Raw genomic sequence first — 27,187 nt, 5'->3', positions numbered from 1 at the left:
TTGTTATGGTGTATATAACTATTCAGTCCATCTAATATTTCTTTGTCTATTCAAATTTTCAACAATATTTTTCTATTCTATCAATTAACTATATGTAAACATAATTTTATTTTATGGTGTATTTTGAAATGCTTCAAGTTATAATCAGAATAATTGTTCAAAAAAAAGTTATAATCAGAATAAAATATAGTAAAAATAAATTCAAATTGATTTAGAAACAGGGTAGGGGTATTTTTGTAACTGTATCATATTTTTTAAGAATATATATTCCAAATCAAACACCAACTACCTATTTCTGTGAACTTTTTTTGAAAATATTCATGAGGAATTAGAATACTAACCAAACACTTTTTTTTTAAAATATCTGGGAATAAACTTCCCACTACTTTATTCCCAGATAAGTTATTTCCGGGATTAATTTATGAATCCCCGAAACAAACGCTCCCTTAGTTTTGACAGAAATATAAACAAAAACCAATTAAGGAAGGAAATAGACCCTAAAAGTCTATCAAATATAGGCATGGCAATGAGACACAAACAATTTTTGTCTTTCCATTTTTGAATTTCATAGGGTTTAGGTATCCTTGTACTTGTGTCGATCCCAGATGAAGGTGAAAAATAGACTCATTGCCGTATACCAAATGGGATCCGGTATCCCCGTTCCGTCCCATCTCTGCATAAACTTGGATCACATTTTGACACTTTTATTAGAAAAAGATATCAAAACTACGGTGTTTTGACAATTTAAGTTTTTTATTCAAAAAAAAAAGAGGAACATTTTTTTTTTCAATCTAACCTTAAAAATAAAAATAAACAAAAGAATATAATTTAAGGGTTTGTTTAATGATTTCTAATTTAAGGGTGATAAAAATGTAACTTTGATACAAACAGAACGAATTTGGGGTGAGTATCAGTGTCCACAGTATCAGTCTCACTTACGTCTTTTGAAACGTGGAATAATCCAAATTTAAACTCAATCAATTATTTGGATGGTTTCCGCTAAGGCAGGTAGATTAGAGTGGATACTCATAGACATGAGTTATATTCTCATGTCTAATTAGATATCAACCCTAACCATCTACTTTGATTGGTATAGAAAAAGATTAAAGGAAGTATTAGTTACTTGAAAATACAGTTTTTTAAGTATTGGTAGATTGAGGAAGTCTTAGAATAAATAAATATTGTAAATAAAAAGTTGTAACAATATATATAAATAAATGAATAAAAATGAGGAAGAAGATACCTTAACATCAGAAGCAACATTCTTGAGAAAATCCATGCGATCTGTTTCTTTAATAGCCTTAACGACATCACAAGGCTTCACGATACGCTCATTTTTCTCTTTAGCATTAAGCAAGGCAAGATTTGTGAGGTCTTTAAGAAAAACCTCACATGCTTTGGTCATTAGCAATTGATCAACACTAACCATCTGCATGCCAAATATTTCATCATCAGAAGGGTTTAAAGCAATAATATAATACTCAATATGCTTAAACTCACTCACATGTGATAATTTCCAAATGACACATACATAAATGCATTAACTTAATTGGGGTTGGCCTTCGATCCATATATGATAGTAGTACACCTCATAACAATATGAAGCTTGTTTTTTTTTTTACTTCCAATGTTTTCTAAAAACACATGAAAATGAATAAAAAAATCCAGCAGTAATTAACTACCACCGATTTTTTAGTTATAAGCCAGCGATAGTTAACTACCGCTGAGGCCATTTAAATATTTTTCATATGTTGTTAAACAAATTTTGATGTTAGAAAAGCAATTTTCTAACAAATGTTTGTGACACACAACCTAAACCTGGTGTACGAGAACTAACATATGATGGTCTTTTTGCTCAATAATTAAACACATTTTTTTAAATTTTCCGTAACAAGAACATCAACAAAATAGGACTAGTAATTCAAAAAGGGCAATTATATCAAAACAAAACAAAAAAAAAATCAATAAATTAAATTTACTAAAAATGAAAACTATTGTAATAGCTTGAAATAAACATGTCCAATAAAGCTTAGATGAAATGACACATGCTTTTTCTAACTAAACGAAGATTATGGGGGTTCGAACTCGAGCTTGAACATACAATAACGTGAAAACTCGTATGAAGAGTTTGCCGTCTATTTGAGTCTCACGAGGCTCATAAGACTAGTATATGCAATTGTATGTAGAAGATACACAATTTACGCTAACAAAATTAACATTACACAAGTGCAGACATGTGTGTATAAATATTGTAAGAATTTAAGGGGGGCATAAATGAATCTTAATTTTAATAGCATGCACAAAAACTTAATAGACATGGCATCTTCATTCTAAACCTTAATATCTTATACATATGAGTCTTCTCACTTATATATCGCAACACTTAATTTTTAATCAAATATTGGACAACTAACTCACACATTGATTAATAAGGAAGAACATATTACTTATACAAAAAATAAGCATGGATGATTGAAACATATGATAAAATTTTAAACAGATTCACTTTACCTCTTCGTTTTTCATAGCTTCCAAAGGGAGTTCTGATGGAACTGGATTAATGTTGAAATCCACTATGAGATTGAAATTTTATTGATTCTTGAATAAGCCAAAAATTTATGACGATATAAATGTATTTAGTGAGAAAATTTTAGGAAAATGTTAGATAGATACCTTTTATTCCCATACACCCTTGTACACCCCATACATTAGGAAGAGAGAAGAGGAGAGAAAAGAGAAAGTGTGCTTGTGCGGGATCCATGTGGCCACGTGTTTGTGTGGGTGTTAAAGAGTGTATTGCCACCTAAGGATGTCTATGTATCATAACTCATTATTTTATATACTAAACATTTTTTAAAAATAAAAGCGCATTTGGTCAAAAAAAAAAAAAAAAGTAAAAGCGCATTAAATATATCGAACATATAATTACATTTAAGATTCAAAGAATATAGATTGCAAAAATTAGTTTTATACTAAAAAATAGTTGAAAACGTTTAATTTTCAACTTTTTGATGTCTGTCATGATTTTCTTTTTATCTGGTAATTCAAGTGACTCTGCTTTTTTATTTATAATCAACAATAAAAAAAATTAGAATGACTTGAATTACCATATAAAAAAAAACTTTGTGTGAAATAAAATTTAGACTATAATAAGAAAACAATTGCTTGTTTTTTTTGGTTACAAAAACAATTGCTTGTTAAGACAATAGTATCAATAATCTATTTTTACCACAACCATTATGATAATTTTTTATGACAGCGTGCTTAATGTTTTTTTTTTTTTTGAGAAAACATAATTTCTAATAATAAAATGTTAGTATGGTATCCAACAAAATATTGTAAAAATGTAACACGTTTAAATGTATTAGAAAAAGTATTATTTTTGTATAGTAGATAATAATAAAAAAAGGAAAAGAGTTATTATATACTTTCGACTTCGATTGTTAATTTAAAATATTACAAAATATCTGATAGGAAAAGGTATTGAATTTTTTTGATAAAACTATCTAATCCATGATTAATATGGGTTTGAAAAAAATAACGTTAACGAGTTAGTCTTCTATGATCACAAGCGCACATAAAAAGAAACATTTTATCTGATAATAAAAAATAATATTAGTTTAACATTTTGGGAACAAATACCCTAATGTATATATATCTAAGCACTATACATTTGATCTTGTGATTAAGAAAAAATTTCCCATGTTAATATACCAAATACTACAAATTATATATATTGATAATTGTACCTATTTTATCATCAAAAAGTTGAGAATTAATTTTTTTCAAGAATATGTACCAACATGACAAGCTTTTAGTCACTTTTGTCCAAAACTTGACAGATGATTGTGCCAACCATGTTTTGCAGCTGCACTCACTAGACTCGTTTATTTATTATAGGCTTAAACATGTAAATCGTCCTTGTAAGTTCGCGTGTTTTTGGTTTTTGTTCATATTTTTTTTTTGTTCTAAAGCAACACCTACAAGTTAATAAATTTTTGATTTTCGTTCCTCCCGTCAACTTCCGTAATAAAAAAGACAAATTGTCAAACGACGGCTGGTGTGGCGAAGGATGATGTGGCAGAAAATGCTTATGTGTCGTGACAAACGATCCCTGACTATATTACAGAGACCAAAACCAAAAATGAAAAGGTACAGAGAGGCGAAATTAAAAACACCTAAATAACAAAATTTGAAATTTAAAACCCTTGTTGTTTCCATCTTCTTCCCCTCTCTCTGCGTGTTTTAGGGACCAATTCCAAAAACGAAAATTACAAGAAGCAATAAACGGAAAAAGAAAAAAAAAACGACTTATAATTTTCACAGATTTGATTCATCTTATTCATTCTCTTCTCATCTTCTTCCATCTCAACCCAGAAAATCCGTCCTTCTTTAATCGTAACCCATGGAAATTTCTCCTTCTCGAATCTTCATCTTCAAAAGAAAATTCATCAGTCACTGAAAAATCATCAAACCCACATTTTCTTTAATCCCTCTCTACTATTTTTATCCCAAACAATACGCCGACACCACATTAATAAATTCTAATGCAGTGAAGCACAACTTGTAACTCCATAACCCTCAAATTACTTCAATTTCATTTTTTTTACGAACCAAAAGCCATTCCAACTTCCTCCAGATCTTGTTCTGATTGTTGTAAATCATGGCACGATTTCTTCTTCACTTGAAAACATAAAATATGCTCTTTGTAGCTTCAAACTCATGCAGAATCATCCGAACTCAACTAAAAGTGGACAAAAACTACTAATAAAATTATGTATGTGATAGTGTCATCAACTACTACTTTTTTTCCCTGAGCTATCATTTTCTGTACAAACAAAAGCACATACAAAACAATAAACCAGGGAAAAAAAATTATTAGAGTTTGAAGAACACTACCTTGTTGTGTGTTACTAACTTAAATTTAGAATGTTTTTCATGCAATTGTTTTAAATTTACCATCACTGGCAGATGGGTATGTAGGTAAAACAAATCTTCTCCCAACAAAAGGGCAACGAATATCAGTTTGGAAGGAGATATTATGAATGCTCTACCAGTTGTAGATCCTGTCAACAAGAAAGATTCAGAAAAAGTTAGGACAAATACGGAAAGAGCAAGCACAAAGCTGATAAGGTGTAATTGGGGAAGAATTGAAAAATTGGAGAGAGAGGAATAAGAGACAAAGAGAAGAAGAAGATGCAGAAATAATTTTAAATTTCAATTTTTGTAAGTTTGCATTTTTTAATTTCATCCCTTTGTTTTTAATTTCATCCCACCTGTAAGGCCACATATGATTTTAGGGAAACGTGACACAATTTTCGGCTTGCTGGGCAAGTTTTCAGGATAAGGTTGGTCGTACGCACCAAACGTGTAACGATTTGGGAAAACGTGACACGATTTTGAAGACTGCTATATAAGTGTTCTTTGCAGATTTTGAAGAAAAGCTGGAAGAGAGAGAAACTTGAGAAATCAAAAGAGGTAACTTTAGAGTTGAGGGTCTTTGATTAGAGTTCTCTTGGGTTGGGAAACATTGTAAACACCTTGGGTGAGTGAAAATCATTGAGTGTCTTGTTCATTGGTGAGACTGAGAAAATGGGTAGAAATTAGGGTTGTTCTTTGTGAGCTTGGTGAAGCTAATTTCTTGTAACCCATTTGTATCTCTTTGTAAGAACTCATTGATACTGGATTGGAGAGATCAATCTCTCCCCCAAATTAGGTCAAGTTGGACCGAACTGGGTCAACAATCTTTGGTGAGTTTGTTCCTCTCTTCTCTCCCTTTATCTTTTGCTTGTGGTTTTGTGCTTTTCACTTTGATTACTAGATTAGATCTAAAGGTTGTTATTGTTGATTATTGCTTGTGTTCACTTTGAAATTGGTTACTACTTTCATTTGCTCCACACATCATAGTTTGTACTGGTGTGAGTTTTGAGTCCGAATTCACAACAGTCTTCAATCCAAAAAGTTTATGCAACACAGTCCAATACTAATATTTTTTAGCCAATAACCTTTTTTTGACATTAGCCAAATTAATATAATAAATCAGAAATATTTAATGCTATTAATTAAATAATAAAAAATTTATGTGCCATTCCGGGCGACCCAGCATTGGCAGACGACGGAGCTTCGACCAAATTCCGACAACCATCGGCAGAGACACGATGGTTCAACGGCGGTGCATAATGGAGCTCTGGTGACTGGCGGTGCGCGAGTGGTCGCTAGATTTTAATTTTATTATTTTTTTATATTTATTAAATTAATAAAGGCTAAAATATGGTTTTAGTCCATGCAAATATGCCTCGTTTTGATTTTAGCCCTTGTAAAAAAAAAAAATGTTTTTGGTTCCTGCAAAATTTTTTGTTTTTGAAAATAGTCCCTGACCCCATTTTTGTGATGATTTGCATACGTGGCACATTATAACTGAACCAATTTTGTAGTTTTTGGTCCCTGCAAAATATTTTGTTTTTAAAAAAGGTCCATGCCAAATTTTTTGTTTGTGAAAATAGAACTATTTTCAAAAACAAAAAATTTTGCAGGGACCAAAAACATTTTTTTTTTACAGGGATTAAAATCAAAACGAGGCATATTTGCAGGGACTAAAACCATATTTTAGCCAATAATAAATTATTAATTATGTTAAATAAAATAATTAATTATTAACTATCTGTTTTTTATTTCTAAATTAATTTAATAGTTTTTTGTGTTTTTATTATTAAAAATATTTATTATATTTTGTTCTTTTGAATTGATCCATTGGATTTTTTAAATAAATTGAATGGATTGAATCCATCCAAATTTTTCTCTCGACTATTCATGCGAGTAGTGTGTGAGTCTTTCCTTAGTGAGGGTACGTGGCGCACCACTTTTGACATGAAATCTTCCACTTCTCAGTTATTTCATTGAACCTATTCACATGTGTCTAGCTTACTCTAGAACGTGGTCTCTGTTCTCAAAGCCACTTTAGTCAACGACACTAGAAATTTATAGTACAAGTTGATTGTCCAGTTTCGCTGAATTTTGACTAAATATGATGTCTTCATAACCTTACTACCCCTAAATAGACTGGAGGAAATATTCGACTAACTTTTATTAGGTATTGTTTGTGCTTGTCTGACTTTTGATCGCCTGAGAGGAATTTGTCTAACCCTAAATCGTTTTCCAGTCAATTTTGATAAATATATAATTTATTTTTAAGTGTAACCAAATTTATAATAGTTACTGCCTACTATATTGTTTATGTCTAGATCCGCCCCCTCCATAAATAGAAATTGAAACTAGGAATGTTAGCAACACTCACTTTTGAACACTCTCTATCACTGAATATTCTATTGGATGTGATCAATGTATATATGTTCCACCACTTTGTGTATGTTCTATTTCCAAAATATAGACCCGCGATAATTTAAACCAATAAGAAAATGAGTATTAGAGAGACAAAAAAAGAGAAATAAGTCACGCAGAAGAGAAATAAGAAAATTTCTCTTCTCCCATCAAGATTTGCTCACTCCAATACAAACTAGCGAAAATACCTCCAAAGTGAAACAGGTGTTAAACGCAACGTGACTTATGTCACACTGGCTTAACACCTGCGTGAGTTAACTCACGTTGGCCCCAACGTGAGCTAACTCACGTTTTGACTACTTCCATAACTGACAAACATACCCCAAAAACCAGCAAAATCAAATGAGTTTAGATGATGTTTGATGAGTGTAGAAACTTGCTTCCTGACGATTTGCAATGATATGAAATGAAGATATTGACCCACAATTCGCACTCTTTGGGTTTTTGGAGGTGGAGAGGGAAAGAAAATGGTGCTTGGAGTTGGGACATATGAGTTTTGTACCAAAATAGTACAAACTTGCAGCGTGAATTAAGTCATGTTGGGTTTGTAACTTGTGTGAGTTAACCCACGCATCGTGACTTAACTCACGCTGAAAGTACCGAGCGTGACTTCACTCATACGAAGGTACTTTCGTCTATTCAATTGGGAGTGAGTATTTTTTTATGGGAGAAGAGCAATTTTCGAGAAAAAATAACCTTATTCTTCAAAGCATCATCACTTTTTTGGAGACGATCGAACAACAACCTTCATACACTAATGAAAGACTTTACAGAGGAACATAATTTTGCCAATTTTTTGTTGGTGTTATTTTGGCAAATTAGTCTGTGACAAGCTAGAGGAACTTAACTAATAGAACTCTATTTCTAAATTTAAATAACAAATTCTAAAACTCGCAAATATGTTTTATATATTTATGACTATAATTTTCCTTAAATGTTTAACGACTTCTTTAAGGGTCAAGAGGTACATTAACAAACAAATAAGAACTTATGAGTGGATTCCAATTGAAGGTGTTATCCACCACAAGGAAATTATGAAATCAAAATGGATGAAGAAACATACACTAAGAAAAAGTAAAAAACAAAAAGTACACAAAATTATTTAAAGAAGGATTTAACTATTACATGGAATTCAATTCATGAGAAGCAACCAAGGCCTTAGAAATCTCAAATATAAGTCTAGCCTCAAAAGCATCACGAGAATAATTATCCTTAGAAACTACACGATCCTTAGTTCCAAAGATGGTGTCACTTTTCATGGACTTCAACATAAATTTCTCATAAGTATTCTTAAGCTTTGTCCACATCTTTATTGGTGACCTAATAGCCCATGTTAACCTTGGAACTACTCTTATCCTCCATTGCCTTCTTCTCAACCTTAGAACCTTAGTCTTCTTACCATCGCCGGTGATGGTGTCCTCGTCGAGTCGCTGATATCGCCGCCTTCGTAAGTACCTTGTTGGTTTGGGTATCAGTGACTCCATTTCCACGCTTTTCATCATGATGAAGAGTGCTTGGGATTATGAGGAAGTGTGAGAAGGGGATAAAAAAAAGTGTATAATATGTTAATGGAAATGAATTGGTGCGTGTTTGAATAGGGTCCTTGCATATTATATGTTGGGAAATTTAATGGGATTTGCTTTTGATAAACAAAGTCAATAAACAACAGTTTGAACATGAATTATTGGTGGGTGACTCGGATGCATATGATGTGAGCGTGTGGAGTATTATTATATAATTAGCGTGTGGAGTAATAATTTAGATTACCTTCTAAAAAAAAAATTAGATTATACCATCAGTTAAGTCGAGTATTGATTAATCAACACAATATTTGTTATCTAGTTGGTAAATAATTGACTCATATCTTACAATAATGTATGGTCAAGTATTACTATGTTACGAGAATAGAGCTCCTTCCATGATAGGTAAACTTAAATACTTTAAAATTTGTCCATTATTCGCAAGATTTTTTTTTTTTTTGGAAAACAAATATTTTTCATCTCTCAAATAAAAAGCGTGTGTGCTTCCTTGATCCATACAAAATTTTGTTTTAGGACAGTGAGTTTACATAATTAAGTGTTAAATCGTGTTGCTCATGGGTATTTTGTCATTTTCGCTGTAAATTTAAATATGTACTAAATCCAGTTAATAAGTTGCATGTGGGAATGGAATCAAATAATGCTTCTGAATTTTTATTTTATTTATGATATATCATGCTTCTGAACTATGCTACATAATAAAATAACTATACATAAAAAAAAAATCTTGCATCTAGAAGTTTGACTAAAATAATAATGGGACGTATACATTCTTGGTTGCGCGATTAAGGCCTGATGCAGGCAAGATCTATAATCTTGTCTAAAATATTATTTTTTGTGGACAATTAAAACATTAAACATTCCAAACCAAACTCAAAATAATGTATACAAAATAATCCGTCATTCCATAATACGAGAATGACTTGAAAGAGAATCCCTTTGAAGTTTGAACATAAAATTTGTAAAAAACAAAAAAAATAAAATTGTAATGTTTATTTTAGATTAAACATTTTTTAATCACAAATATTGGCACTTAGTCGTTAAGTTAACATGATCTCCAACTCATTTACTTTTAGTTCAAACCAAACTAAAATGTCTTTTTTGTTTTTTTTCACTTATTTACTGCCTCTTTATCTTTATTTTTTCATACAAATATAAATAAATTTCTGTACTTTTATATTCTTAATGCTCTAGTTAAGGAAGCAGTGGCTAAGAATATAGACTCATTTTCTGTATTTTAGTCGATTTATTTGACTAAAACGAACAAGTATGCATTAATTAATTCTTTAAAAAAAATGCATTAATTAATTAACACATTCTAGATCAATATTTATTTATTTTTGACGTGGAACACATTCTGAAACCAATCTCAACACAATATTATAGTACAAAATGGATAGCCAATAATGCATAATAAATGAGAATGTGCTTGAAAGAGATCACATGAGCTAGGAAGCAAGTATAAAACAATTAATTGTCTCTTTGTTTGACCAGTTGTCTTACTACAGATAGTAACGTGTGAACTAACCACTTTATTTTCTTTTCCAGGCAGCCTCTCATCGTCCTTAAACATATCACTACTTGACACTAATTTTTTAAAGGCAATCTAGAATTTACCTTAATTTTATTACTCTAATCTAAATTAATGCATTACATTTAAACACAATTTTTTTGAAAAAGATTGTTATTACTAATTTTAATTTACACATGTTTTTTTTTTCTTTTCTACTTCTTATATTATTTTGGCTGTGCTAGTACACACTCTTTTTTCCTTCTACCGTAAAAGTCAATTTTTCACAATTTCAATACATATTTCTGCAACAGCAAAGTCAAAATTTGGCACACAAGAAAACAATGCTCATTTTCTCCCGTCTCTGTCTTAAAATATAAGTGACTTTGTTATATTATGTACTATATTATTCGTATGATATATTTGATCATATTTTTTTTATTAATATATAAAATAAAATTATTCCCGTGAGTTTATCTCAGTTGGTAAAGATATCGCATATTATATGCAAGGTCGGAGTTCGAACCACGGACACTCCACTTCTCCACAATTTAATTGTGTGAGCTCAAACCACTAGGCTTCTTAACAAAAAAAAGATAAATTGTGACATGTGAGATGTTGGATTCGTATCGATGAATATTTTTAAAATATAATTTTTTCTAATTTTTTTCTAGTAAGTAAGTAATTAAAAACATTAAAGGTCAAAATTATGCTTTTGGAAGTGTAAACTAATCACTTTATTTTGGAAGTGTAAACTAATTCTTTTTAGATGTTCACTTATCATTCTTTATTTGTAACCCGTTTTCGCGCCCGTACGCGGGTTCGCTGAGTTGCGTCTGTGATTAGTGAACTTTTGTTAGGATAGATTAGAGTAGACCCATTTAGGTTGATTTATCAAGTTGTATTCCTGTTTTGATTTTTTTGAATCAGGTCCTACGTCCCTCCAGTTTTTGTATCTTTCTTTTTTATTTATTATATTTTCTTTTTGCTTAAAAAAAATCACTTAATTTAAAACGGAAAGGGTATCAATAAACTCAAAATTTGACTTTGCCCATACACCGCATATATAAGTTCTACTTTTTCAAATAATTTGCAGGAAGAGAGGCTAAATTTGAGGGGTATGTGAATTTTCTTTTCAATGTAGATACATATATTTACAAGATGTACAATCGGTTATTGAACTAATGGTTTATTTGAGTCTAACTTTGTTTTGACATAAATTTTATTAAACTGTTTGGAAGAGTTTATGAAACAACTTATGACAATTTTCATAATTTTTTTTTTAACTTATTTTCAAAAGTTTTTCAATATAGCTAGAAACAACTAATAGCGTGTACAAAAACAGTTTAATGTTATTTTATCTTTCCCTAAAAAAAATAGCTTATGCGCACTAATAAGTGTGTATCATGATAAATGTTTGTACTATAAATTGCAAATTATGAGATGTTTTCTAATAGATCTTAAATGGGTCAAGAGGAAAGATAGGCCCATCCAAATTGTAGACTAGGCTGAAACCAAAAGAAAATTGCTCTTCTCCCTTTTGTTTTTGCTCATTTCCTTCATTCAACGTGAGTTAACTCACGCTCGACATTTTTCAGCATAAGTTAACTTACACTAACACTTTTAAGTTCGGTTCAATCATATTTTAAGCCGGTTCAACCGATCTTAAAAGTATCAGCATGAGTTCACTCACGCTGAAAAATGCTGAGCATGAGTTAACTCACGATGAATTAAGGGAATGGGCAATTTTAAGAGGGAGAAGAACAATTTTCAAACTGAAAAGGCCATTAAGGAGTCTATATAAATATCCCCGTAACCATAAACTTGCTCGAGGTTTTTAAAATTGTTCTCAAACACCTAGAAATTATCTCCCTCAACGGTAGTTCGCGGCTGTTCGATCGGCACTTAATTGTCGTAAAACCTTTATTTCTCATTTTGGGAATATATAAAGAAATTAACATATAAAGACAATTTTTAAACGAATAATTATGGGTGCATACCTCAACATTTTCTATGTAATACACCCTATGACATAAATCTTAGCAAGTGAATAAAAAGAAAGGAAAACTCACAATGCAGATGAAGAAAACATGAAAAATCATATTAAATTAAAAAGAGAATTACATGTTACTACATGGGAAATAGTTCATGAGAAGCCATCAAAGCCTTTGAAATCTCATATATGAGCTTAACCTCCAACGCATCACTGGCATAATCCTTAGAAACTTGAGGAGCCTTTGGAATCTGTTTCCCACCAAAGATGTTATCAGTGTTCAAAGATTTTAACATAAAGTTCATATAACCCTTCTTAAAATTTGTCAACATTTTCAATGGTGATTTAATCACCCATCTAAGCCTTGGGATTGTTTTGATCCTCCAAAACTTACGTGGGCTTCTTTTTAACCTTATGATCTTCATTTTTCTCCCACTCCCTTCTAGGTGCTTGTGCTGCCTTCTTCTCAAGTATTGCTTAATTCCACCATTGTTAGTTTGCTTAGGCAGCAGTGATTCCATTTCCATGTGGCAAAGAAATTAATTTGAGCTGTGGAGGAAGATGTGAATTATGCTTTCTTCTTTGTGTAAGAGGTGAAGTGTGATGTCTAGTTATATACCGTACTATATATATGTTAGGGCTTAATTATGAGAGTAAATTGAATAGAATAGTTTGTGGTTTGAATAGGTATTATTTGGCTGGAAAGGTATTCATTTGTCATTGAGAAAGAAAGAAAGTTAGTAAACGACTTTTTGACTAGGGTTTGGACGCCCTGTAAATGAACAAACTTTAGTTACTCTATTTTGTCTGTTCCCTCAAAGTAAGGTTTCTAGGTCCCATTTGTTTTACTAGTTTTTATTAATAGAATTAATTTATTTTGATTTAATTAATTAACAAATTGCTTCAGCATGAGTCTCTTACATGAAAAGAATCTGAATTTAATTTTTGGAATTGTACATTAAAGAGTTAGTCAAACTCTTCTTAAAAAATCTAATGTCTTAGCACTTACTAAAGATTAGTCTCATAGCGGTTTTAAATGACTAAATTATGAGGGTACTTTTTGATAAGTTAAAAAAAAAAATGGTGTAAAATAATTTCAAATGAATTGTTTTTGTTGATATAAAAAACAGATTTGATTATACCTTTAAAAAAGTTTTTTTTCTAAATTAAAATTCAAAAAGTTATTTTTGAACAATAAAATTCAAAAAGTTATTTAATGATTGAATAATGAATACATATCCGATCAAACTTTTATTAACTAAAATAAACGATATTTATTCATTCAAATTGAAAAAGTGCATCGATACAATACAAATTTAAAGTCATTGAAAACAAAAATGACGAATCTGCAAACAAACTTGTATCATCCATGTTAATAACATAAAACGACAGAGTAAATATGCCTACAAATATGATTATATTTAAGCCACCAAAATACTCATGTTTTCGGATCTTCAACGTTGACAACGCAAAATTCATTGATTGAATCTGCATTTAATCAAAACTATTATTTCAAATTAAATCAAATAAACGGCGTATTAAAACGGAAAATAAAAACACACCGTACAAAGACATAAATTCAAATAAGCAAAGTCGCGTTAGACGACGAAATCACATAAACAAACAAAAGAAAACTATGCGATAGTCACTTATTTAATTAAAAGAGGAGGAAAAAATTGAAGAGATGATTTTCGATCAAAATTGACCTTAAATCATCCATCTTGATAGATCAAAAAAATTGTGACGGTGGGAGTTTGAGAAAGGGAAGAGAGAGAGAGCTCAATGCTCATGGTGCAAATTGTTCACCTAATATTAATCCAAAAAAATTGTAACCAGTCTTTTTTTTTTTTCCTTACAGAATCGGACTTTTTAAAAGCGAAAGGTTGTATGGTTTTATCATTCGGTCGGTTAGGCACAGACCCAGTTCCTCATATCCGGACAAAGTAGTATATTTTTTTTTTCCCATGAATAGCACACTACAGAAATATTTATTTTTCCCGTCAAAAAAAAAATTATTTTTATTTTAAAGGGAGCGCGCACATTAATATATTTGGACCTCATGATCATTTTCTCAGTTAGTATAATATGTAGAGGATTGCTTTTTAGGCCCCCTCAATATCTATTTAGGCCCCTTAAAAATACAAAAATAATCTTTATAAGACTTCCGGTAGATAAATACCGGTAGTTCATTTTAACTTTTCTCATTTTACCCCTCCGGTATGTACATACCGAAGGCACATTTTCAAACTGTTGGAATTATCAAATTGAAAACATTCACATAGCACGGGAATGACAAAAACAAATGAGAGAAGAGCAACTCTTAAACATCAAACTTGATAAAAAAAATTAAGCAACTTTTTTTATGGCCTGGCCTAATAGACCCCTAAAAAAAACATTTGGGGCCCAAATTTTGTACTTATTTTTTGGGGCCTAGAACGGTCGCCCTCTTCGCCTTGCATCAGATATGGCCTTGGTTGAAACCATGTATTCTCCACTTATTGATTTTAAAAATATATTTCTCTTTTTTTTTTTTTGACAGATTAAGGGTAGATTTCTATCCATCAAATTATTTGACAAAAAAAGTTATATACTCTCTTGTCCTCTGTCAATTGTGGTTAATTAGCTTTTTAATACCGAATTAAACTATCAAACCTACAAACCTAAAATACAAAAAAAAAAAAAAACCTAAAATCAAAAAAAAAAAAAAAAAAAAATACATATTATTTTAACCATGTTGTCATACCTACAAACCTTAAGATTTGGGTTAGGGTGGACACCAGATCTATCCACAACAATTAAAACATGCATGACATGACATGAACGAACAAACATTTGTGTTTTTCGAGAGATAATAAAATTGTCTTCATAAACTTAACTCAGTTGATAAGAACAATATATAATATATGCAAGATCTGAGGTTCGAAACCCAAACAAAAAAAAAGACAATAAAATTGTGTGGTTTTCATATGTTTCAAACTCGTTGACTCACCCAACCTAATGTAACTAATCAAAACTGATTGTATCGATCTTTAGATCCAACCCAAATTTATGAATTAAGTCGGGGAACCCAACTCATGAACAACATATCTAATATTCTCATGAATACTTATAGTAAATTCTAAACTCAATTAAGCCAAAAAAAAAAGTGTGTCCGTATGTATGTATGGGAAGTAGCTATTGATAAAAATAAAATATATCATTTGTATCTTAAAAATAATATTATGATAAAAAAATAGAAAAATATTTTGTATATGCCCCGCGTATACACTTTGAAATGAAGAGGAAAATAAAATGATACAATATATATGATAGGTAGAGAGATAGAGATACAATACACCGTTAAACGAGTGTATGAAAAAGACAGGGTGTTCAAATGTCATGCTCCAAAAAAATATTTCATTCCAAGCATATTTTACTCGAGCATTGCACAATTTTAAGCTCTAGTTTAATCTAAAAATAGAAACTCAAAGCAACCGGAAGAAAAGAATGCAAATTCGTTTGTATCTTGATTGTATCTTGTTTGTTGATAGTGTTATTAAAGAGAAAATTGTTATGTAACTGTTCGGTTGGTAGGACAATAATATAAAGGGATCGGAGTTTGAACCTCTAACTCCTCACTTCTTTATATTTAAGATGACTATTGTTTCAAAGAGAGAGAACTTTCCCACGTGCAGTTTCAAGGAAGGTAAAAAGTGATAGCACTTGTGCGACATTTTGGTACCAATGTGACAAGTGGTTTTCTTATCTCTCTTTCATAATTTTTTTACTTTTTATTATTTTTTAAAGTAAAAGATGACACGTGTCATACTGTGGTTGGACAATATCACATGAAATTGAAACCAAAATGTTGTGGAGAAAAAAGACGGTTGGTCTTGGTCATACATATCCATTTTCTCGGGTCAAAGTGTTGTTTGTTGACTTTATTTTTCAAATGCAGCTTTTTAAATTTTGAATGCAGCCCTTTTTATTATGTATATATATGCACCAGTACGCTATGCATCTGCTTGTTATGTTTTGCATGAGCAAATTAAACGTCGTATTTTTTTAAGGAAAATTAAACGTGGTATTATTTCTTTAATTATTCCCTTATATTATATATAGACCAATAAGCATAGCATAGTTAATTCAAGCAACAATCTTTATTCATTAGCATAAAGTGAGAAAACCATCATAAACGTCCTCCTCCAAGTTCAAGCAATTCAAAACATGGAAATAACAAGGTACTTAAGCAGACGGGGCTATCGGCGTCTCGACTACGGCACAACAACCACCGGCCGACGGAAGAAGATGCAAATCATAAGGATGAGAAGTCCACGTAGGGATTGGAAGATCAGAACAAGCCCAAAGCTAAGATGGATGATAAGATCACCATTGAAATTGTTGACAAAAGTCAAGAATACGTATATGAACTTTATGTTGAAGTTGGCTGGTAATGTAGGAGGGGCCTTAAACACTGATAACAAGTTTGGTATGAAACGGATTCCAAAGGCTCGTCAAGTGTCTAATTCTAAAGGTTATTCTGGTGATGCATTTGAGGCTAGGCTTATATTTGAGATTTCTAAGACCTTGGTTGCTTCACATGAACTATATTCCATGTAGTAATTGCTTGTTTCTTTGTTTTCTTTGAAGTTTTGTAAGAGTTTCCACGTGATTCTCATTTCCCCATTAGAGGGTGTTATGCAATTGATTCAATTGTATCATATTTTCATTGTCTCATGATTGTGCTTTTCACACATTACGGTAACTTTTCATACACCTGAACACAAAAGATAGTGTTGCAATTTGAACAGACACTTACATTTTATGGATCATGTGTCTTAATTGTTTATTGTATTTTTTGTTTATACCCCTCAATTCACATCCCAATACAAGTGTATGATTTCTTCTAATTTAAATCATGATCTAATTTTGTCATAACAATAATAAACCTTAATTTCGTTGCTTCATCTTGAACTCATTTCAACATATCATCCCAAGTACTAATTTTTTCATGATCAAGAAACTTAACAAGTTCAACAGTTATAATGTACTTAGTCGTGTTGCGGCATGCGGATAATGTGATAGTTGAAGATGATGATGTGATGATAGATTTTTTTTTTTAACATCATATTATTAAAAGCTACACACTACACAAGAAGAACGGGAAAGCTAGAGAAAACCACAAAGGGCACGTAAAAATGCGGCAATCAAGCCCCTAGAAAAAAACACCCCAAAATAAAACACCACATGGTGATAGTCGAAAACCTAGAGAATAATGAAAATGTTAAAAAGGTTGTACGTGTAGTAAATTTGAAGATGATATCTTAAAGAGTTGATTCGGGTAGCATAGACCTCTCCCAAGATTGGTTGAAATGTATATTATTAGGGAACTAAACACGTATGATTTTTTTAATATAATTATTTATGTTTTTGTTAGTCAAATCTTGAAGTTTATGAATGTTTTGTTAAATATTCGTAGGTATACAAATGGTAAGACAAACTTTTCTATATTTTTCCAAGGTCTGATGTTTTCGAATTATATAATTTGAAAATACTAAAACTCACGTAGAGTTATAATTGTATGGGTTTCACAAGTTGCAACTTGGTTGACTAATCACCTAACCCAATATAACTTAAGTTGAGAGTTGAGTCTAATCAAAATAAATTGTATTGATCATTCAATTCAATTCAATTTTTTGGGTTGAGTCGGGGCGACCCAACACATGAACACATCTACCTGATTCTCTCATTTACTTACATTCATAGTCAATTTTTTTTAAGAAATCAAAATGAAATAAATTACTACTAGCTCTATCCTCCTAGCACAAGGTATACCAGAGAAAAAAGCCAAAAAAAAAAAAAAATGCAACAAAGTATCAACAGAACGAACCAACAATTAGCCAATCCCCACGCATACATACAAAAGGATTTTGGTACCAATTATAAAAAGTATAACAACAAATTTAGCTCTAAACCAACAAAAAGAAAAAAGCTTAATATTCTCCAAAGAGCTGAACGGGGGAATGGTCTTTACCTCTGAATAGCCTATCATTTCTTTCCTTTCAAATCACCCAATAACTTGCAAACCATATCAAAATCATGAATGAGCGCCTTGATGTTGCATAACATGAAGAGGTGCCAAACTGAAGAAAATAATCCACAATGGTAGAAGGATCCGTTGAATGTACTCTAAATCAGTAGACCAAATAGACCATAAGTCAAGAATAAATGATTCTCGAATTTCTGCAAGCCACACCCACTAACACAAAATTGAGATTTTTCGTGAGTAATAAATAATCCTTCTTTGAAATAAATTCGTCCTAGTTGACAATCTATTTTAAAAAAAAAAAACGCCAAGCAAACATCAAAACCTTCATAGGGACCTCTCTCATTCATAGTCAAATTCAAACTCAATCAAGTCATTATTTAAAAAGTTAAATTTAAAACATAGAAACTCAAAGCATCTCGAAGAAAAGAATGCAAATTCATTTGTTGATGGTACAGTACGGTTGGTCTTGGTCATATTTGTTCACTCACACATTATTTAGGGTCAAAGTGTTGTTTATTGACTTTATTTTTCAAATGCAGCCCCTTTGTATATTTTTTTTATATATGCACAATTACGTCATGCATTCGCTTGCTATGTTTCAAGCAAATCAAACGTGGTATTATTTATTTAATCTTTCTCTTATATATAATCCAATAAGCATATGCATAGTTAATCCAAACAACAATCTCTATTCATTCCCATAAAAGAGAAAACCATCATAAACTTCATCTTCACTCACCAGTCACCACCACCACCTCCTCCAAGTTCAAGGTATTCAAAACATGGAAATAAAGAAGTATTTAAGCAGACGGGGATACCGGCGTCTCGACTATGGCATGACCACCACCGGCCGACGAAAGAAGATGCAGGTAATTCGGATGAGAAGTCCACGTAGGGATTGGAAGATCAGAACAAGCCCAAAGCTAAGATGGATGATAAGATCACCATTGAAATTGTTGACAAAAGTCAAGAATACGTATATGAACTTTATGTTGAAGTTGGCTGGTAATGTAGGAGGGGCCTTAAACACTGATAACAAGTTTGGTATGAAACGGATTCCAAAGGCTCGTCAAGTGTCTAAAGGTTATTCTGGTGATGCGTTTGAGGCTAGGCTTATATTTGAGATTTCTAAGACCTTGGTGGCTTCACATGAACTATATTCTATGTAATTGTTTGTTTCTTTGTTTTCTTAGAATTTTTGTAAAAAAATTCACGTGATTCCCATTTCCCTATTAGGATGTGTTAATTACTTAATTCAACTGTATCATATTTTTATATTTTTATTGTTCGATGTATAAGTTAGTTTTCATCACTGAATCAATAAATCTTACCATTAAATCAAATGAAATATGATGATTTATTGATTTAACTGAGAAAAATACATTTTTGTATGATGAAAGATCATTTGTAATTGAGGGTAGAGTATTTTTTTTTTTTGTCAACTCTAATTATGTAAACGTCTAGATTGTGGAATTTTGGAATGGTCAAAGTTGGCAAAAAAAATATTTATTCACTTTGTACGGCACTGATATATCTATGTTCCAAAATGGGTTGATGGATTACTCTCTTTCTAATGTTTTTCAACTGTACTAAAATATGTTTATATCATGTTTCAATACTATACTATCACCATATGCTTGGAAGCGTGATTAAAAAGTGGTAGTTGCTTTTATATTATATCTATCATTTTATTAAGAAAAGACATGTTGATTTTAATTATATTGACCTTAGATATTTTAGTTTACTATAAAAAATCAGTTTTATCAAATGTTCTATTGTGTAACCAAAAGTTTGTGACTTCAATTTTTGGGTGACATAATTTTTTATCGGACTTTATTACCTTTGAACTTGACTCTAAATTACCTAGACTCCTTTTTCACATGAGAACTAGAAAGTTAACAAAAATAATCCAAGAAAGAAATTGTGCTTTGAGAGAAAATTGTAACAGTCGACAAGTTAATAAGAATTACATTAGAGTAGTAAATAGATTCTCTCACACATTCTTTTTCACTAAAATATGGTTCTCTCACACATTCTTTTTCACTATATATATATATATATATATATATATATATATAAAATTTTGGCAAATAGTTACCAATAGAGTTAGTTTTATGCGTCTCCGTAAGCATAATTCAATTCACAAGAATGTTGCGGTATGTAGAGGTTGGAGTTTGAAACTTAGATTCTCACTTATTCATTAAAGGGATTAATTTCTAACTACTAAACTATTCGGGGAAAAAAAAATTAGACTTATGTATAAATGACGAAAATGATTCATGAATTACCCAAAAGACACAAGTCTCTTCTAACTTAACTAAGGTCTTAATAAGTTCGAATCCAACCTTAGACATGCAGCAACGTTAAAACTCTTAGGAAGAGTTTGTTGTCGTTGGGTCACATAAGACGCAAGAGATTAGTCTATGCAATTTAATCTCGATTCGTTTATAGTAAGATTATATTTATGTTGGTTTAACAAGTTGCAACTTTGTTGACTCACTTACCTAATGTGACTCACTTAAACTAATCAAAATGGATTTGTATTAATCACTCAATTCAATCCAATCCAATTTTTTGGTTGAGTAGGGAGACCCACCCAACACATGAACACCCCCGTTCAATTCTCTCATTTATACTCATAGTAAATTTTAAACTCAATCAATTCATTATTTAAATGATAAATATAAAAAAAATTGAAAGTCAAAGCATCTAGAAGAAAAGCATGCAAATTCATTTGTTGTTTCTCATTTGTTGATAGCATTAAAGCGAGATAACTTTCCCACTCGCCATTTCTAGGAAGGAAGGAAGAAAAGACGGTTGGTCTTGGTCATACTTGTTTCACTCACACATACTATTATATCTTTTTTTTTTTTTTGGTAGATAGACGAAATGGCAAAGCCATTATAAACTCACACACATAAGTGGAGGTACCGGAGTTCGAACCCCGGTCATGGCATCCGGCCTAACAATTTCGGCATTTTACCAGTTGAGCTAGGACTTCTGGATCTATTATATCTTTTTATAATGCACAATTACGCTGTGTATCCGATTTCTTTGTTTTGAGAAAATTAAACGTGCTATAATTTTTTTTGGTTAAATATGATTTTCATCCTTATGAATATATATACCAACTTTTCGTTTTAATCCCTCTAAAATTTTCCTTCAACTTTTAATCCCTCTAAAATTTTCCATCTTCATTTTTTATCCCTCCTTTAAAGTAAACTCATATTTTTTAATAAAATTTTGCAGAAAAATTCATAATATTATAAGAATCTCTCCCAAAAAAAATTAAAATTTTTTAACAAAATATGAGTTTAATATGAATTTTTATATTTTTTATGGTTAAAAATTCATATTAAATTTATGTTTTGTTAAAAAATTCTAAATTTTTTTTGGAAAGATTTTTACAATATTCTACACATTTCTCCATAATTTCATTAAAAAAAAAAATACTAAAATTAACTTAAAAATAGGGACCAAAAGTAGTGTTTGAAAATTTTATAGGGACTAAAAGTTGAAGGAAAATTTAAAGGGACTAAAACAAAAAGTTGGTATATTTATAGGGATCAAAAACATATTTAACCCTAATTTCTTTATTTTTTTTTTCTCTTATATATAACACAAGCATAATTAATCCAAGCAATAATCTCTATTCATTCGCATAAAGTGATCATAAACATCATCTTCCTTCACCAGACGTCCTCCACCAAGTTCAAGCATTTCAAACCATGTAAATAACAAGGTACTTGAGCCGACGGGGCTACCGGCGCCTCGACTACGGCACAACCACCCCCGGCCGACGGAAGAAGATGCAGATCATACGGATGAGAAGTCCACGTAGGGATTGGAAGATCAGAACAAGTCCAAAGCTAAGATGGATGATAAGATGGTGACAAAAATCAAGAATACTTATATGAACTTTATGCTGAAGTTGGCTGGTAATGTAGGAGGGGCATTGAACACTGATAACAAGTTTGGTGTGAAAAGGATTCCAAAGGCTCGTCAAGTATCTAAAGGTTATTCTGGTGATGCATTCGAGGCTAGGCTTATTTTTTAGATTTCTAAAACTTTGGTTGCTTCACATGAACGTACTATATTTCATGTAATTGTTTGTTTCATTTGTTTTCTTTGAATTTTTTTGTAAAAACTTTCACGTGATTCCCCATTATGAGATGTTAAGGAATCAATTCAATTGTATCATATCAGTTCTCATTATTGTTTTTTTCCCACACTAGCGTAGCTTTCCATACATGAGAGCACAACAACTAACTCCACAATTTGAATAGGCACTAAAGGCTAAATTGCATTTTTGGTCCCTTAACTATTTAGGTAGTATCGCTTTGGTCCCTTAATTAAAATTTGATTTATTTTGGTCCTATAACTTCTCTCCGTTACACATTTTGGTCATTTCGTTAGTTTTAATTCAAAAACGTTAGATTTTCTTCCTCTTTTTATCGTCCTTTTCATCTTCATATCATCTCCATCAATCTTCAACAAAAATAATCCCAGAAGAAAATGAAGAAAACCTAACGTTTTTGAATTAAAACTAACGGAAATGACCAAAATCTGTAACAGAGAAAAGTTAAGGGACCAAAATAAATCGAATTTTAATTAAGGGGTCAAAGCGATACTACCTAAATAGTTAAGAGACAAAAAATACAATTTAGCCTACATTTTATATACCATGTCTTTGCGTTTCAACTGTTTATATTCTCTATATATATGTATCACTCTTTTCGCATCCTAGCTAATATAAGTGTCTTTTTTCTTTTTCTATATATTTGAACTGAGATTTAACTTTGTAATAATAATAATAAGAAACCCTAATTTGACTACATCATCTTCAAACTCATTTCAATAATCACCTCATGCACTAATTTATTTATTTATAGTGAAGTTTTGTTTTCATCATCAAGCACTACTACAAAAATGACATTTCACATCAGTGAAATTCGACTTTTCACATCGGATCCCAACCGATGTAACTAAAGGTGAGGTTGTATGTCTAGCCCTTTTCACATCGGGTTACATTGCGCTGATATGATAAGTGTCGTTAAGAGCTTAACATAAGGGTTTTCACATCGGCAATAAGGAAACCACCGATGTGAAGTCAAATTTTTCAAAATAAAAAAATTATTTTTCACCTCAGCATCAGGCTCAACTGAAGTGAAATCTTACTTTCTTATAAAAAAAACAATATTTATGCCTCTTTTTTACTGCATTACCATATTAGATCTAGTCTTTATCTTATATCATATCAAAACCAAAAAAATTCTTACTATGATATACAAACATGCATAACATAAATTATCCACAATTCTAAATTTAAGTGCATCACAATAATATAAATTATCCAAAAAGAATTGTTATTAAAAGTAAATACATCTGTAGGTTCTAGTCCTTACCCACGTTATTAACAAACATGCATAACACAAATATCAACGGTTCAAAATTTAAGTACATCTCGTTAACATAAAAGTATCCAATCTAAAAGTAAATTTATCTGTAAATTCTATTTCTTACACATGTTCTTTGTACTTGGAGACTAAGGACTAACGTCTAGTACCTCACTTCATCTTTAAATCAATCACAACTAAAATTTTATAGTTTACAACCATTAGACTAAATTTTATAGTCGACAATGATCTAAGTAGACCAAAGTTTAGACTACATAGTTCTGAAGATTACACTACATAGTTTTAACAATAAGTATACCAAAGAAAAATCTCATGTTCTTGAACAATAACATGTGCCTAATTAAACTTCATATTTTTATACTTACATACCTCATTAAAAAAAAGATCCAAAATCCTGACATAGGGTCCATGTACATTGGTCAACATGCATCTATTTATATGATAAATCAGCCACTGTTTATCTTTTTCCAATCTGACTTAGTCACACCAGAAGCAGAACAACTTTAGCTGACAACTAAGTATGAGAAACTACTTACAGCTCCGAAGGCAACACCATTGAAGCCGTGTGAAACTCAACTTGTTGTTGGAGGTTCAGGAGTTGGATACACAAATAGCAGGAGGAAGCTCAAAGCGGCCCAAAAACTTGTAACTACAACAGAAATAGATTAAAATAAGTTGAAATACAGGGGGATATTGTTTTGTCCTGAGACCACAAAATTGTCAGTTTATTCATCAATTGAAAGACAAAGTCCAAGGATCCTGAGTTGAGTAAATAGACCATCAACAACATCAATTAAACTATGCATACCAAGATCACTTCTTCCTACAAATAATAAGCAAGGGGAGTAACAATCATGTGAGGAAGACCACAGTTGAGAACTCCATCAGTGGTACAATCAATATAGAAAGCCAGCAAATACATCTCAATCTTGCTTATAAACTTTGCACAATCACATGTATACATAGATAAATGACATGAGAAAATAGGCAACTTATGGTTTAGTAACTCATGTTATGTTGTTGTTACACAAGTACAAGCCAACAAGACTCTTGAGGTTTCCAAGTTGTAGAGGAATAGTTCCTTGAATGTTGTTTTTGTACAGCTCACTAAAGAATAATAGAGACTAAATTGATGGGTATGCATAAATAAATAACTAAAACCTTACTTCTGAATTTCTAGTGAACTTAAAGTTAAAATTCCATGAAACAAAGTTGAGGCTAGATAAACAAAATGAAAAAAAAAAATGTAATTTTGAGAGAGTAATATTAATGAGTTTAACATAATTCAAACATAATGTCAAGGTTTTGAATTTTGAAGTCACCCTCTAAAATTAAGAGCTTTACCTAACTAACTACTACTTGCAAGTTAATCCAAAGAACAAGAAAAAAACAACTACTGATGTGAAAACCCTGATGTCAAATGTATATTTTCTAGTAGTGAAGAGCCTCAATAGATTCAAAAGGTTTATCAATTTCAGGTTTTAAATCATTTCAATGACTTGGATCATAATCTCCTTACATACCTCCATACCATACATGGTTAAGGGTTATGAGAAACATGGTTTGATATAGTAATAAAACTCCATACAACCAATATGCGGATTATTCATGTAGACAGAAAAGAAAAGAAAAAAATGAAACGTGTAAAAACATCACGGGAATGGATTTAGAGTCACATCACATTACCTCCTCAACTATCAATAGATAAGTGTGGCAATAGAGTGTATGAATGATGTGATAAGGTTTTGAGTAGAAACTTTGTATCATTGATTTAAGAGTAATTTTCAACCCATTTGGGGTTGGCCTAGTGGTTGGTTTGGGATCTTGGAGTTTGCTCCTCGAGAGGTCTCAGGATTGATTTCCTCTGGTGCCAATAGATAAGTCCATACAACGCTTACTCTGGCTTTAAGCGGGACCCTCGCAAGTGGGCGGTGGGATTGGTCCCCTCGGATTAGTCGATTCTTGGATCGGATACCGAGTTTTTTAAAATAAAAAAAAAAAGAATAATTTTCAAAATATAAATTTGAAAGGTTACAATGGATAAATATATTTAAGGGCATTTACTTTGACACAAAGCATCACTTGGTTGAGTGTTTATGGCATTTGGCAGTGATGGCTCTATTTTGCTTGGAATTGAACACAGTATCGCGTCCAATAGATCATCTCATGTGTGGGGTGGGAAAATTGACCACTTCGAAAACGGGTATGTGAATTCTAACCATGACATGAATATTTTTTTTGGCATGGAGTCAAGGGCATGGGTGAGGGAGGCAAGATCCACCCCTTATCGGCCATGTTGCCGAAGCTACAACCCAAAAGATTTAGGTTAGGTGGGCACCAGATCTACTTACAAAAGCATAATGTGCATGACAAAAACGAAGAACCCCTTATCTTCTTACAAAGAATCGGATTATGGGGGGGTTTCAGAAGCTTGCAACCTCGTTGGCTCGAGATCTAATCCAATGTAATTGACTTGACACTAATCAAAATGTAGAAGTATGCTCTTTTGGCCTCCCATAATTGCTTACAAATTTTGGAAAATAATGTTCAATAGTTATCTACCAAAGCGTTTTAAACATAAAAAAAAACGTCGTTCGAAAGATACAAACCGAAAGGATGAGTAATTTTGAGGGGACAAAAGTGCAAGCTTTTAAAATATATTGTATTGATCGATCAATTAAATCCTACTTTTTAGGTTGAGTCAGGCGACTCAACTCATAAACACCCCCTATTTGATTATGTCAAGTATACTCATAGTCTTATGGTAAACTTTAAACTCAATCAATCCATTATTCAAAAATTAAATATAAAAGATAGAAACTCAAAGCACCTAGAAGAAACGAAGGGAAATTCATTTGTTGTATCTTATTGATGTTAATTAAAGAGAGGAGAAATGATATTTGAATATTCATTTTGTGACAACTTTCTTTCTCATACTCACATCATATTTTCATTTTCTCTCTCTATTGTTTTGGTTTTTGTGCCAAGACTCACATTTCTTTCTATATTTTGGTTGTCCCACAAATTATCCTACAAAATGGTTGTTCAAATAACACTCCTCTTAAAGAGAGAATACTTTTCCCACGTGCTATTTCAAGGAAGGAATGAAAGTACGGTTGGTCTTGGTCATCATATTTGTTCATTCACACATATTATGTGTCAAAGTGTTGTTTGTTGACTTTACTTGTCAAAAGCAGCCATTTATATATCCTTTTTTAATGCACAACTACGTTATGTATCTGCTTCCTATGTTTTGAGTAAATTAAACGTGGTATAAATTCACGAAAAAAATAAAATTAAACGTGGTATATTGATTTATTTTACTCTTATATATAATCCAGTAAGCATAGCATAGTCAATTCA

General features: G+C 31.4%; 4 protein-coding genes and 1 long non-coding RNA gene across 5 annotated transcripts; 2 read left to right on the top strand and 3 right to left on the bottom strand.

Moving 5' to 3' along the window:
- Positions 1 to 8,223: 8,223 nt before the first annotated feature.
- LOC11427567 (uncharacterized) lies at positions 8,224 to 8,960 on the bottom strand. The gene has a single exon (XM_003624350.4). The coding sequence runs from the start codon at positions 8,838 to 8,840 to the stop codon at positions 8,460 to 8,462; it is 381 nt and encodes a 126-aa protein (XP_003624398.1). The 5' UTR covers positions 8,841 to 8,960; the 3' UTR covers positions 8,224 to 8,459.
- A 3,506-nt stretch (positions 8,961 to 12,466) lies between these two features.
- Positions 12,467 to 12,906, bottom strand: LOC11438531 (uncharacterized). The gene has a single exon (XM_003624349.4). The coding sequence runs from the start codon at positions 12,904 to 12,906 to the stop codon at positions 12,517 to 12,519; it is 390 nt and encodes a 129-aa protein (XP_003624397.1). The 3' UTR covers positions 12,467 to 12,516.
- A 3,499-nt stretch (positions 12,907 to 16,405) lies between these two features.
- Positions 16,406 to 17,163, top strand: LOC11439481 (uncharacterized). Its single transcript, XM_003624348.4, has one exon. The coding sequence runs from the start codon at positions 16,586 to 16,588 to the stop codon at positions 16,976 to 16,978; it is 393 nt and encodes a 130-aa protein (XP_003624396.1). The 5' UTR covers positions 16,406 to 16,585; the 3' UTR covers positions 16,979 to 17,163.
- A 1,862-nt stretch (positions 17,164 to 19,025) lies between these two features.
- Positions 19,026 to 19,750, top strand: LOC11438530 (uncharacterized). Its single transcript, XM_003624347.4, has one exon. The coding sequence runs from the start codon at positions 19,190 to 19,192 to the stop codon at positions 19,574 to 19,576; it is 387 nt and encodes a 128-aa protein (XP_003624395.4). The 5' UTR covers positions 19,026 to 19,189; the 3' UTR covers positions 19,577 to 19,750.
- A 4,188-nt stretch (positions 19,751 to 23,938) lies between these two features.
- Positions 23,939 to 25,154, bottom strand: LOC112416777 (uncharacterized). Its single transcript, XR_003007216.2, has 2 exons — positions 24,633 to 25,154; positions 23,939 to 24,473 (listed from the first exon to the last, which is right to left on the bottom strand). It is a non-coding gene; the product is annotated as an uncharacterized lncRNA (long non-coding RNA).
- Between the last annotated feature and the right edge of the window lie 2,033 nt (positions 25,155 to 27,187).

This window comes from Medicago truncatula, chromosome 7 (assembly GCF_003473485.1).
Source record: "Medicago truncatula cultivar Jemalong A17 chromosome 7, MtrunA17r5.0-ANR, whole genome shotgun sequence".
NCBI classification, from domain to species: domain Eukaryota; kingdom Viridiplantae; phylum Streptophyta; class Magnoliopsida; order Fabales; family Fabaceae; genus Medicago; species Medicago truncatula.
The sequence above is the reverse complement of the archived record's forward strand: the minus strand, read 5'-3'. Positions and strand labels throughout refer to the sequence as shown.

Excerpts from the sequence above, each read along its gene's own strand:
- LOC11439481 (XM_003624348.4), top strand. The coding sequence starts at position 16,586 with ATGGAAATAACAAGGTACTTAAGCAGACGGGGCTATCGGCGTCTCGAC.
- LOC11438531 (XM_003624349.4), bottom strand. The coding sequence starts at position 12,906 with ATGGAAATGGAATCACTGCTGCCTAAGCAAACTAACAATGGTGGAATT.
- LOC11438530 (XM_003624347.4), top strand. The coding sequence starts at position 19,190 with ATGGAAATAAAGAAGTATTTAAGCAGACGGGGATACCGGCGTCTCGAC.
- LOC11427567 (XM_003624350.4), bottom strand. The coding sequence starts at position 8,840 with ATGATGAAAAGCGTGGAAATGGAGTCACTGATACCCAAACCAACAAGG.